The 14,224-nt window shown below is 36.9% G+C and overlaps 1 protein-coding gene across 2 annotated transcripts in view; it reads right to left on the bottom strand.

Annotated features, from left to right (window-relative positions):
• TTC3 (tetratricopeptide repeat domain 3) overlaps positions 1–14,224 on the bottom strand; it is a 64,097-nt gene that overhangs the window by 28,049 nt on the left and 21,824 nt on the right. For both annotated transcript variants that reach the window (XM_074903707.1, XM_074903715.1), the window contains exons 15-21: positions 13,782–13,836; positions 9,035–9,095; positions 6,635–6,701; positions 5,189–5,326; positions 4,121–4,201; positions 3,314–3,426; positions 926–1,052 (exon numbers count right to left, since the gene is read on the bottom strand). In XM_074903707.1, the coding sequence (XP_074759808.1) occupies positions 926–1,052; positions 3,314–3,426; positions 4,121–4,201; positions 5,189–5,326; positions 6,635–6,701; positions 9,035–9,095; positions 13,782–13,836 (642 nt within the window). The remainder of the gene's footprint in view (positions 1–925; positions 1,053–3,313; positions 3,427–4,120; positions 4,202–5,188; positions 5,327–6,634; positions 6,702–9,034; positions 9,096–13,781; positions 13,837–14,224) is intronic.

Here is a 14,224-nt window from a genome sequence, read left to right as displayed (position 1 = left end):
TACTGTGGCCAGACTACTGTGGTGTCAGCTGGAAGTCTATGAGAAATCTTTAGGTCAGTTTTTGTTTAGGAAGCAATAGTACTGCTGCTTCTACCAGAAATGAAACAGGTCAGTATAGTATAGCCAAGTGGATATACTGAATAACCTAGCAAGGTCTACTGTGTCAAATGGCCTCCACAGAGAGGAGTTTACACATCTTGCCTCTCATGGCATGGTTTATCCAGAAATCCTTCACAAATAACTGACTCAGTTATAGCTTAAACCAGTAACTACTGTAGTAATAACCTTAAAAAGAAAGCTGTTCAGTGTGAGCAAGCAAACTGTAGTGTCAGAACCACAAGTTTTAGGTTTTTCAAATCAAACCGGGAATTTTACCACACAACTCCCATCGCAGCAACCGAGAACTGCATGGTCAAACTCTCCTAGCTAGTTTTAAATATAGCATCACTGCTGCAGTTTTCAACTTCACTTTTTTCCGAATTCAAATTTTTAACCAGTTCTCTCCAGCGTTACATTGTGTATAGTATACACATCTACTTAAAGTCTGGTAACATGCAACTAAGAAGTAGATACATTATAAAACACTTGGAGCAGATAAGAATCTTCTTATTACACAGAAATACCCAAGCATAAAGCCTGACACAGAGCCTCCACCCTTGCACTGTAAATGGGATGCCTCCCACATGTTCAAATTTGTTGTTGAGTTCTGCTCCACAAAGATCAGGCCTTGGGGCTGACAACGTTTCAGACACTGACCAGTGGTGCTTGCCCTGGCTGCTCCAGGCCAAAATCTTCATTTGCTTTCCATCCTTCTTTGGCCTTGATAATGGAGAAGCAGGGAGGCAGATGACCACCTTTTAATTTTTTGGAAAGGCCATTTGACAGAACAGGTTTTTATACCTTTTATTTTCTTCTTGTAACATACCTGTAAATTCTCTGTTCGTGTCTCTTCAATGACTCGAGATGTTGTGGGCCAAGTTAAGACTCCAGGTACAATCTTGTGATTAACCATTGTTTGTGATTTCATGAACTGATCGAGTGCATCTGCAAACCTGAAGTTTGAAACAGGTACAACATGTTCAAATCATATATGAATAACTTCTACATGGCATGTAATACTTCCACAATTCATTTTATGATCAAAGGAAAAAAGAAATGGTAACTGTAAAAGTATGTGGAATGAAAGTGCAAATGGTTCATTAACTTAGTTTAAACACTGGTTTGAAGTTTAAACATTGGTTTAAAAACTCTTCAGTATAAAAGACTCAAAAGCATAAACCTGGAAGACAGCCTAGCTAAGGGGCCCAGAATCCAGGCATGGATGTGAGGCAGACTGAGAGCCTGCACTAATGCTCAAGGGACCCATGAACACAGTTGTGTTTGTCAGTACAGAGAGCGAGGGCATGTGTATGTTCACAAGCGACCTTCAACCCTGATCAGCCAGAGAGGAGGCAGCACAGGACTCTGCTACCTATTACTTACATTTTACATAAGTTCAGGTAATGCTATACATAGGAGCTGCTCTGCCTGGGCTAATCTGGGTGGCCAGCTGTGTTGTCATGTGTGTGTGTGAACACACCTCTTTGGGGGACACACACAGCCTCACTACGGGTCAAAACTGGTAAGGGAAACAAGAACCACATCTGTGGGACTGGGATGCTGGCACCTCTTGGGTCTCAGACTGCACCTGGCTACTCTGTGGCAGTGAGAAGTAAGAATCCTCTCTCAGCATCCAACACTCCAACCAGGCACTTTTAGATATCCCACATGAGGAGGATTTAAGGTTTGATATCAAACTTATTTATTTAGCACTGTATTGGGTTAACATGTAAGGTTGGGCAGGGGGATGGGGACCACTGCTGCAGGGGCAGCCTCTGTGAGGAGAGGCCAGGGCTGCCTCAGTTCCTGTTGGCTCCAACAAACCCACCACAGGGCACAGCTGAGCCCCTCAGGCAAGACTGGTGGCATTTTGGGGAAAGCATAGGTAAAAAAGATCAAAACATACTGCATGGCTGTCAGGAGTAAGAAAAAAAAAAAAGTGTGAGAAACAGCCCTTCAAGCACCAAGCTAAGAAAGATGAGGGGAGGAGGTGCTCCAGGCATGGAACAAATATTCTCTTGCAGTCCCTGGAGAAGACCTTGCTGGAGCAGGTACCCACACTACAGCAGTGGAGGATCCCTGCCAGAGGAGGTGGATGAGCCCTGAAGGAAGTGGGCTGGTGGAGAAGCCCCAGGCTGCAGCAGGAGAGGAATGAGCAGAGAGAAGCTGTGACGGACAGATCACAAACCCCATTCCCCATCCCTCTGGGCCACTCGGGGGAGGAGAAGGTAGAAGAGTTAGGAATGAGGGAGTGAAGTTGAGCCTGAAATAAAGGAGGGGTAGGGGGAAGGTGATTTTAGCTTTTTTACTTTCTTTCCCACCATACAACTCTATTTTAACAGACAATAAATTAAATTTTTTTCTCTCAAGTTGAGTCTGATTTGCCTATGACTGTAATTCGCAAGTGAGCTCCGTGTCTTCATCTTAACCCCTGGGCTTTTTTCATCTTATCTTCTCCTCCTCTCCCATTGAAGAGGGGGAGTGGGAGCACAGCTGGATGAGGATCTGGCAGCCAGCCAAGGTCAACTCACCGCAGGCATTAAGGAGGATTTTGATTAAGTAGAGCAGTACAGTGATATACTGAAATCAACACAAGCATAACATAGCAGTTGCAATACACAGATGAATCACTACAAACATTACCAGTTTCTATATGCTTACCATCAGGACACTGGGAAGAAATACTGCCAGGAATACGTGTGCTGAAGACAGCTCAAGACTTCACTCATGTTTATTAGTTGTCCAGTTTCTGCACTTTATGTTTGGCTGAGCCACATATACACTCCCCCCTGCCCTCCCCATGCTGGTCTGTCTAGCTCAGGAAGACATCACTCTTTATCTCAGGGAACTCAGTGACTCACTGGTGCAGCTGCCTTATCTAAAACCAAGGTTACCCTCCAGTCTCCCTGGTGCTGAGATAAGTTAAGCTTTCTCAACAACACATTTTTCCCTGAGATCATAGTTTTCTGCCCTTCTCCTGTGAGCTCTCCTCCACTGCAGGGATGTGCTGCTCAGTCATATCCCTGTGCCCTATAGTCCATTCAATTCACCAGCTTCCATTACATTTTTAGCAGTAACAAACTTAAAGTTGTTATAAATCAGTCTGATGTATGAATTTAGTGATTAATGAATAATAATTAAAAACACCACACACATGATTTCCCAAATGAAAATATTTTTTGTATCAAATATTGAAGCTTTGTATTACACCAACCTGTTTTGTCTGAGGTATACTTTTCCAATTCCATAGTATGCCAAACAACCAAATCTTTCTTCCTGGTACTGTTCAATTATTTTCTTAAATTGCTCTTCAGCCTTTGTCAATGCCTTAAAAATAAATTTAAGACAATAATATGTGACACTTTGCCAGAAGCTTTTCACTTTTCCTCTCCTTTTCTTGCTCCAGTAGAGTGGGTCAGTACATGCTATTCTTTGATCAGTCTTACAAACAGTAAGGGAAATTAAGCAACCTTATGATCACACACAAAGGCTCCCTTTTTTAAAAAAGAAACTTACTCTATAAACATGGGCTCCCTCTGAAATAATGAAATTAAATGATTGAGCTCACTGAGGCACAAACACCCAGATATTTTTAAATTCATTTTAAGACACTGAATATTTTTAAACACTGCAGAAAAAAACCAAACAAACCCCCCCAAAAACCCAAACAACCCACACTTCTATGGTGGTGCTTTCCAGAACCAAAACCATTCTCTTTCTCTTGTTTTAGAAGCCAAATGTCTGTCTTGGAAAGATTAGTGCATAACCACATTACAAACAGTGTAGAAGAGTAATTGACTATACTTCATTAATATTTAAGAATCTCATTTAAAAGCTTAATATATATTTTATTTTCTGGCTTAATTTATCCAAAGCCATTAAAGATCTAGTCTTGATTCTAAAAGTGACAAAAACTTTCCTTCCCCACTCATTTTATGTCTGTTAAGAAGAGACAAAAGGCATGGCCAACTACCTGAACTAGAATTTTTAATAAAACCAATATAGTGGCTTAGTGTCATACCTCCGGTTGTCCTATTCCAAGAAGGGCAGTGGCGTGTCCATAGATGATTACAACATAATTAATAACACGAAGATTCAGTTGCTGCAAATAGAAACACACACAAGAACACTTTGCTGTGAAGTAGAACATTATTGTCTAACGTGAACTCACTACAACAGAGCCAGGAAACTCTTTCCTCATCCTTCTTACCATAGCCTCTAGCAAGATTTATGTTACAATTAGCATAAGAAGTGAAGGTTAACTACACCTTTACTGCTGGTCATTTGACAGCCCTATATATTTTAAAGTGATTAATCCTGAAAGGTCTGCATTTAGAAATGCTGTAACTACAGGCCCCACTATGTTGCCCTCATGCAGTGCATCTTCACTACATCATGCTCAAAATTGAACAGATTTTTTTAAAAATAAACCCCCCCTTTTAATTCCTAATGAACTAGGTCACAATTCCAGATGGACTGGTGCATTACTTGCTTGGACAGACAACTTGTTGGCACTGCAACAGCCCTTCTAATTTGGGAACTTCAAATGCAGCAACACATATATGCACACACTGTCACACAAAACTTAATACTACAGTACAATAATTTCAAGAAATCTATGACAACAAATGGGTCAATGGTTGACTGGCTAGATACATATACACAAAATTTCAACAGTATTTTCCATCAAAGAGTTACCTGACCTGAAGAATGTTAAGTTGTTTTTACCCTACATTATTATGAATAAAGTATAAGCTGGACAATGAACAGTAGTTTCTTATCAAATAAGATACTTGGTAAGAGTCTCATTATTCTTATAAGAATATTATTTTGGTAAATACTTTTAGATTGCATCTAGAAACATATGTGTATGCTGAACATGACAAAAATACATCCTATGCTACTATTGGTTTTTTTTTATCCCATTCTCCTTTGTCACCTCTTTGGTATACTTAGTGATCGGCATTGTAGTCAACATCACAGGCAACAATTCAATAATAATGACTATTTTGGTGAAAGAAAAGAATGAAACATGGTATTGAAAGCACAAACTTCAATTACTCTAATAAACTTGTTACTCTCAGTTTACCTTTAATTCTGAAGAATTTAGAATGCTCAACAATTGTGAAAAGGCTTGTTCAGCACTGTGACACCGCTGGTCCATCAAGGCTGTATAACCATCACAAACCAGGGATTTAACCTCTTCTGGCAACATAGTTAAATCCACCTAAAACATTAAAGAAAACAGTAAGTCCAAAAGAAAACAAACTTACTGTTTTATTTTTATTTAAAGCAAGCTATTTGCTAAAATACTTATCCAACAGACAATTGTTAAAATTCTATACTTCCTACAGTTTTATCACAATTTCACTTTTAAAGCAGCAAATCAGGTACATTTTTATAAAATTGTTTTAAATTCAAAATCTAAAAAGTTAAGATTTGCATGGACCTACTGCTGCTAATGTCTTAAAAATCCAGTTTTTGTTCTAAGTATATATGCTTTTCTCTCCAGAAAGTTTCAAGTTTAATTCAAGCATCATTTTAATTCTTCTTATATATATAAAAAAGCCAGACTTATGCTTTTCCTCATTTGTGCACTCCATTTTGTGTACATTTTTGAAAAAATGAGAACTATTTCCTTCTGCCTACACCGTCTCTCCATCTAGGTTAATAGCTAATGCTAGCAGGGCTCCAGAATGCATTGTTATTTGCAACAGATACTTCCTGTTCCTGAAGTCTGCAGGAACTACCAGCAGCAGGACTGTAAATCAAGATCAACAGTTGCAGAATTAGGACCTTCTGATTAAGTCAACTAGTAATGCATTAGCCTTACAAAAATATGTATTTTAAAGGAAATAAGGGGTCTTAGTGCAGGCAGAACTGACACCTTCTCCCGAACCCAGTTTTGTCTTATGAGGTGCTTAATCAGAATAGATATTTCTGGTATCTACTTCGCCAAATTAACAGAGAAGAAATGATTAATTATGTATGTCCCCATGATTTCACTTAGGAACTTTGGGATATTCATCACTCTTTGCTGATAAGACCTGAAAAGGAGAATTCTCAATTTATGAATTTTATAATGTTTTAAGCAGCCACCCAACAAAATGTCCTATCATTATTTCCAAATATATGTATCAAACATGGGAAATCATATTTACTCAGAACTTTGGGAGAGGTATTATAAATCCCTGAATGATTCTTAGCAATTTTTGTAATTTTTCTTACAAATCAAGATACAAGGGAGCTACATTACAAACTCATGGTTTTAGCTAAGTTATTCTATAATTACACTGTGTTTTCTTACACTGATTTCCAGTGTGAGGTCTTTCAGGAGGGGAAGGAGGAAAAGCAAAAGACTACCAGCAACAAGACCGTATAAATCAGTGTAATCACACAATCTTTTGTCTCCTGATAAAAGTAAGGCTAAGTATAAAGTGCTAAATTTTTGAATGAACTGAGATTTTGGATGATTTTACTGAAAGGTGACAAATCTTTTTCACATAAGGTCATATGCTAATGAATTCCCAGTTACCTGTTGCACTGTACAGAAGAGTTTATCTTGGACAGCTTTAGACTCTATCTTCAAATCAAGGTGATCTCTGCAAATAACAGGACAGTGCCATTACGAGTTTGTACATGTACTTTACACGTAATCTTATTTCCAAGAAACAAATTTCTGCGCTTTTATCAACTAGATCACATTTGTCTACATCCTAGAGATTATTACAGCACATTTTCACAACTGCAACAAGTACTGTAACACTATAAAGGATAATGATACTATTCATATAGTTCATATACTTCTGGCTCAGGAATCACTAGGGCTTCAGCAAAGTAGCAGTCTTCATCATTTTATTTGTTTTCTTTTACTTTCTCCACCTTATTCTCAACTGAGTTGATCTTATGAAAGGGTGGTACAGGTGACTAGAGAACTTCCATATACCAAACGCAGCAGTAGAAGGTGCTTAGGCCTCTTTCCCCTTCTCTGCTCTTAAGTACAAGATCCTTTAACCTAGCAGAACCACCACTTCAAATCAAATACATGTAGCACCTATGTGTGGTGGGGGCAGGGAGTGCACAGAAGAGAGGAACAGAGTTGTCTCTTCCACTACTGCAGCAGAAACACCATGCACAGCTAGAGAATGGAGGAAGTATAATGAAGAGGCAAAGTATTGCTTAATACTGTAAACTAAATCCTCAATGCTAAGATTGTGAGTCAATGCTTAATTACATATTGCCTTTTACTATAATAGTATACATTCAGTTCTGTCCCTTATTCAAAGGCATCAAACACTCATCATCTGAGGTAAATTCTTTACAGTGTCAGTCCCTAGATTTTTGGAAGCCTAGCAACCTGCTAATTACAGAAACAGAGATCAGATTGTAACTGACCATGCATCTCACTTGTTAAGAGCTAGCATGTTTTTTATAGTCTAATAAACTTCCTTGTGAAAGAAGCAATTTTGTAGGTGGTTCAGTTACTCTCAAGAACATTTGTTCCCATAGTGAATACTATCGTTTTTCCACCCCTCTTAAAGTTAAAGTCATCAGTGGCAACACAGGTAAATAACGTAAGTGGCCTCTCCTGTGACAAAAATTCAATTGTCCTAGCTGCAGTGGTATTTGAAAAGAGTTATGGAAAAACAAAACAATTGCAATGTAATAAATACAGATTAAAAGATTGTGGGTTTTGTGGTCACACTTAGATCAGGACTGGGAATAATCAAGTTCAGCATTTGGGCTTCCTAAAGGCCTGGACTCTCCTACATGAGAAATCTGTCCTTAAAAATTATCACTTAATGGACACTCTCCTATTTCAGTGTAAACAGCTTATTTTGCTGTACCCCTCATCTGTTTTTAATCATTCTAAGCACAACTGAAAAGCACTAACTGAAAAAGCATACAAGCAAGAAAGTACAGTCAGAGTTTAATTTGTCTAATTGCCCAGCTCAGGTTAAACACTGAAAGCCTCCATCTCTGTGTGTCCTTAAGTAATGAGTCATCATTTGCTCGGTCACCTTATAAAGAAGACAGCAGTAACAGTTCTTTACTCCTGAACTATGTATTAGATGAGCAAATACGTTAGCATATGGAATCACCTATAAATGCAGCAATTTCCCCAAATCTGTTCGGAGCATGTTGGCCCAAGTATCACTGGAAATAAATCTTTCTTTTGTTGAACTTTGTTTTAAGTGTTATAACAGATGGAAGCATAAATTTTGTTCATAAAAATCTACAGTGTTTCTGATCTCAAATAGTTTAAATTTTGGCCCCAAACCATCAAACATAGATTTATATTCAACATGTTCTACAGGGAGTATTCATGTACTTTGACACTGATATGCTTTAAGCAAAAATTCAAGTCTAGAAACAACTATAGGATGCTTTAAAGTTCTAGTATTCAATTTTGAGACTGACTTACAATGCTTTCCTCATAGTCAAACCTCCTCTTACTATTAAGCATATGAAGTGTCAGAGAAGTTTTAAAAATCATTTGGTTCACAGAATTGAAACAGTAAAAAGAGGCCTTGAAAATAAGACAGAGCTTGAATTATGTTGTGTCATAAGTCTAAATGTAACAATTGGAACAAGATTCCTACTATCTTTTGCTGTAAAGGAAGCACATTTTTTTGTTATCGCTATACTGCGCAACTTGCTTTTGGGCAACAGTTTTTAAACAGCAGTTATTAAAATTATGCCTTCATTTACCAAAATTCAAGTGAGCTTCAGAAAATATTTAGCTTTCAAGTAGTAACTCAGGCTCTTTGTGAAAACCAGAATTTTGTGAATTTTAATCAGCTATCTTAACCAATGTCAACACAGCGATTAGCAAGGAGCAAGCACCAAGTCAAAGCTGCATTAACTCCTTCTTAAGTGCTACAAAAAATAACTCAAAATAATAATAAATTAAAAAATAAGTAAGATTTCTTACCTCGTCTTTTCAGAGTCACCAGGTTTGTGTTTGGGCCTTCCTTTGTTTTGATGACCTTGGCCTGTAATGAGAAAAAGTATTTCAAACAAAACAATCATCACTTAAAAGGAAAAAAATACACTCAGAACTCATGTTTTGCTTTATAAGTAACAGATCATAAACATTTACAATAGTGAAAGTTAACACACACAAAAAGGTTTTCAAAAAGCCACCTCTGAGTGTTACAGTATGAATCTGATACTATTTTTATTAAATAGTATAGGATTTTATTAATCCTATAAAGAGGAAAAGATACACCAAATAAACAGAAGACTCTTAAAATTCGGTAAGATACTATCTGACTCTACAATATTATAACAACTATTTAGACTCCAAGCTAAAGAATTCAGTGTTACATAAAACCACAGTTATTATTCACTAATAGTTGATAATTATAATTTTTTAAAAGGAAATAATAGATTGTTATGGATGTTCAACTACAGAAATTCTACAGTCAGCTGCTTCAGAAATATGCTACAGGAATTAAGTTCAACCCACATTAATCTTAGAAATGTAAACATATGAGTAGAATCGAGATAAATGTCTCTGATTGCAAAATAAAAGTGTTTGACGATGTGGAAATACTGGGATCACAAAGACAAGAAAGAATCTATCACATGATACTGATTCATTTCTAACTCAGAAACTTAAACTCAAAAACTTAACTAACTGGACTAACACTACACTTTACTAATCCACTTTACCATTTCAGAGATCTAACACTGTTGTTGATTAGTTACAGGACTCTACAAGCTGAGTAAGCAATTCATAGTAACAAGGAAGAAGAAAACATGTTTTAATACTTAGTTGTAATTGGTCAAAACCAAGAAATCATGTAATTAACTGCAAAATAATCTCTCAACTGTTCTCTGTGGAATTAAAACATGACATTAGGCATGTGAAATATGAGTATGCATGTGCACATTAAGTCAAAAAGTTTTTAATTTTCAAGAATCTTAAGTCAGAACTTTACAAGGCATTAATGACTCAACAGCAACAGTGACCATCCACTTACGGGAGAACTGCTTTCTAGTAACTGGACAATTAGACAAGCAAGGCAAAAAATAGCATTTCTGGACTGGTAAGGAACTAACCAACAGCTAATTCAGTTGTAGAACTGCTGAGCATATTGGAAGTGTTCCTTATTACGGATAGTAAGTTGAAGGAGTGCAGAGCAGCAGATTTTTTTTGCTAAACCTAATGGATATTACAAGGCAAATAGGAATGCCGCCTTCTGCATCGGCTACCTGTTCCAAGAGGGTATCATTCCAGCTATAATCTTTCAGAAGCAGCTTAGGAGGCAACTGTGGCTTCCCAAAATAGAATATAATCACAGAGACAACATACAGTCCAGCACCTGGATTCAAGCTATTGAAGCACTGGAACCCAAACGTAAGGTACAACTACCCAAATCATTAAGTACTGCTTCATTTATTATTATGCTTATGATGAACTACCATAAACTCAAATTTGAAAAAAAGGGTTATTTATCTTTAAAGTTTCAGTAACTATCTAGGCTTAAAAATTGTTTATTGCATGATACTCAGAAAAGTATTTTCTATAATTAGATGCAAAATATTAAAAGACTGATTATAGAAAAATACAAATCTACCCATTAGAGTAATCTCACTCAAGCTGGGGGATGTCTCATATAATCATTTCTCAAGTTAAATTGTATGCATTCACACTTCATGCCTTGTGCCAGAAGTAATTTTTCATTAAAAACTACTTAATGACATAAACATTAATTTAAACTGAACAAAAATCTAACACCACAAAGACTGAACACATTCAGAACTATTTCATGAACAATTTCTTGAGATTTGTCACACGGGACTCTGAATAGGTGTCTCTTGAAACAGTTCATATGCATCAAAAATTCTAAAGCAACAGTAATCATCATCACAAATTCCTCAAAATAGATATATTTAAAGGATGGAAAACAATCTTTTTGAAAGTCAAAAACCACTTCAAGCATGTCATCATTTAACCATTTAGAGATAGAGAAATACTACCTTTTCTTCATTATATAGGTCCCTCTCCCTTAAGGAACCAACCTATCATTCAAAACAAATCTTAATGAAGATGAAGTAATACAAGCCATCCCTCTCACCATCAAAAGAAAGAATTAATCAGCAGTTTTTTCACTGAATGATCTAATTTAAAAAGCCATTCAACAAGTTATTTCAAAAAAACTTCCTCCAGAAACTACTATTCCCATATACCACCCAACTTTAAAAAAATATTACTTTCAGATTTTTAAAAAATACTTTTAAAAATTTAACAAGCAAATCCTGTTGAATTATAGTTAAAATATTTGAGATATATTAATTCAACAGAAAACATGATTCACTTACCCCACAAACATTTTAAAATATTAGTAGGAGTATTGCTTTTGCTAGACATTCCCATTAGAAGCGAACAAAGATATTTAACAGAAATGTACACATGCTCAAAAAAATAGTACATGCAAACAAAAACTGATATTAAAAAGGATAACTTTAAGATAAGATACAGTGGCATAAAGTTCCTTTACATTAAAATTCCTGCAAGTCTTAAGCTTTTAAGTGAACAAAGGCTAAGAAAAAGAAAGCTATTCTTCCCCACCCACAGTAAACTTGTATCAGCTAGTCATCCAGAGCGTAACTCCTCCTTTCAAACCAAAGCCAAATCAAATATTTTCTTCTACATCTGTACTGACATAAGTATGAGGGGAAGAGGAGGAGGAGGAGGAGGAGAAAGGAAGAACAGAAAAAAACCCCACAGAATGAGCAAAGGGTTTTTTGAAATTGCTGTTCAATGCAACATTTCATAGATCTATGGTCTCTCTAGGCTAGAAAAATTTCCAGTTCTCTCCCAACATTCAGCCTTTCATCACCCCTTTTTCTCTCCTCAACCTCTCTAAAAAAGCTATCCTTCTGACACCCTGCCCCTTCACCAGTATCAGCAGCACAGACATACTGCAGATACCCTGCCCTTGACCAGTACTGCCAGCCCAGACAGACTGCCAACACCCTGCCCCCTGACGAACAAGGGCAGCAGGACGCTGCCCACGTTATTCACATAAAGTACGATTCTCTCAAAGCCCACTACTGTTGGTGGAACTGAGGGGCAGCACAACTCCTACCTGCATTCGAAAGACATTTGCGTGGTCTTGCTGACAAGTGAGCTGGACACCAAGAGTCCTGGACAGTCCCTGGAGCCAGGGCATCACTTATAATCCTGTGTTTGCTATCAGCAACTGGGCAGGTTACTGTACAGACACTTTGCTGATTTTTTTTTCCACTGCTTCAATATACCTTTGTTTTATAACATGTCGTCAAATTCCATTACTATTCAGACCACACCTTCTTGCTCAGAAAAATGTCTGGATTCACTTAGTTGTCATTTGTGTCAAACTCTATAAGAAATTTTGAATGACTCCGTGCATCTCACATTTTGCTCCTTTGCACCATCTACATATAGTTCTTCAAACATTATTTGTATTCCAGAGCTTGACTTCCCCTTTCTAAATCCCTTCCCCGAGTCATGCTTTATGCATTAAGTTCCTTCAGCACTTTATAGTTTCTTCTTTTCTTTATTATCCTACAACATATATTCTCAACAAATTCGTCTTGACTCTTCTCAACCTTTCCCACATTTTCCCATCTCCCAATAAATCCTTTAATTCTTCAAGATGTTCACATACATCCAAAATCCACAAGAGCAAGATCACTTCTACTGCTCATTTTAAAATAATACTTTATAACAGATCTTCACTGGTTTCCTAAAACCAACTTTTGAAGTGCTCTGAACTTTGGCACCTATTCAGCTAAGTATTTAAGTATGCAAACTCCAAAGAACAGGATGGCTGGGCACCAAGGACTTCCGACTGCTGCACGGTCAGGACTAGAAGGACCCCACTGCCTTGGAGGTCACAGCTTGAGAATTCAGTGTAAGCATGCAGCTCATCCAGATGCAGTATTCCATACAAACATTAGAAATAAGAAAAATCTCTGAATGTCAGTGAAATATCTTATGCTTTCTTGGATATGGCAGTTTAGCAGGTGATAAAAAAACCCCAAACAAAATTCAGGAGAAGATTTCACTTTGAAGATCAGAACTGCTTGCATTTTACTTTCATCACAGAAAAGTAACTCTGGCACTGTGGGAGTTTTGGTGGGTGGGAGTTCTCTCTATAAAAGGATTAGGTGGTTTGGGTTTTTTATTCATTTAAAAAAACCCCAAACATGGACAATAAGTCATACCAACTTATACCTCTCAAACTTTATACTTAAAAATCCACTCTCAAGTATTTTTTGGCCTCCCTCTCTGACTGCATGCTTATTTTAGGGATCTATAAGGAGCTTTTAGTAATCACAAATGTGAACCTACCCACACACTTCTCAAATTTAGACCCTTTTAGATCCCATACCTGTCTCAGAAGGAAAAAACATTTCTAGCCTGTGACTCGGCATTCTACTTTTTAGTTCCAGTTTCAATTCTGAATTCATCCACGTAAAGTAGATTCAAACTACAAAAGCATGAAGGAAATAAGACAGAAACACACGAGAGAAGTATCTAAGTAACTGCAAGCTAGCAGGAAGAGAAGTGAAACACAATAGCTTACTGTTGTGGAAATAACACTAAATACACTTTTGCTTATTAATAACAGCAACAGCAAAGAACACACTGACTCGGACTTGATAAATAGCAAAACCAAACTCACTTGGCAGAAACTCCGGAGAACAACCTTTGCTTTCTGTTCTTTGGTTGTCAGTCACCTAACGACAAATACATTAGTTTTGTTTTACACAGATAACAAAAACCAAATAGATATCACTCATTAAATTTAAACAAAGTAAAAACCTAAGCCACTAACATTTAATCAAAGAAATCACAATGATAATACAGTATATTATGTCCCCAAGAGGTAAAGAGAAACAATTTCATTAAATCAAAGTGGATTTGTATACTTATACTTTTCCCCCAAATTCATATCAATTTACATTAATTAGTCCAACAAATTAGCATTTTTTGCAGTTATATTCATCCTAAAAGAAGACAAGTTTACAGACCTACATTATGAAGATTTCCAAAGCAAAAAAGCAAATGAAAATTTCTTCTAAGACAGTCAAAAATCTTTAAGCACTTCTTGTGCATTCTGCAACT

Source organism: Athene noctua, chromosome 1 (genome assembly GCF_965140245.1).
Source record: "Athene noctua chromosome 1, bAthNoc1.hap1.1, whole genome shotgun sequence".
Lineage (NCBI taxonomy): Eukaryota > Metazoa > Chordata > Aves > Strigiformes > Strigidae > Athene > Athene noctua.
Note: the sequence above shows the minus strand (reverse complement) of the source record. Positions and strands in the feature narration are given on the sequence as shown.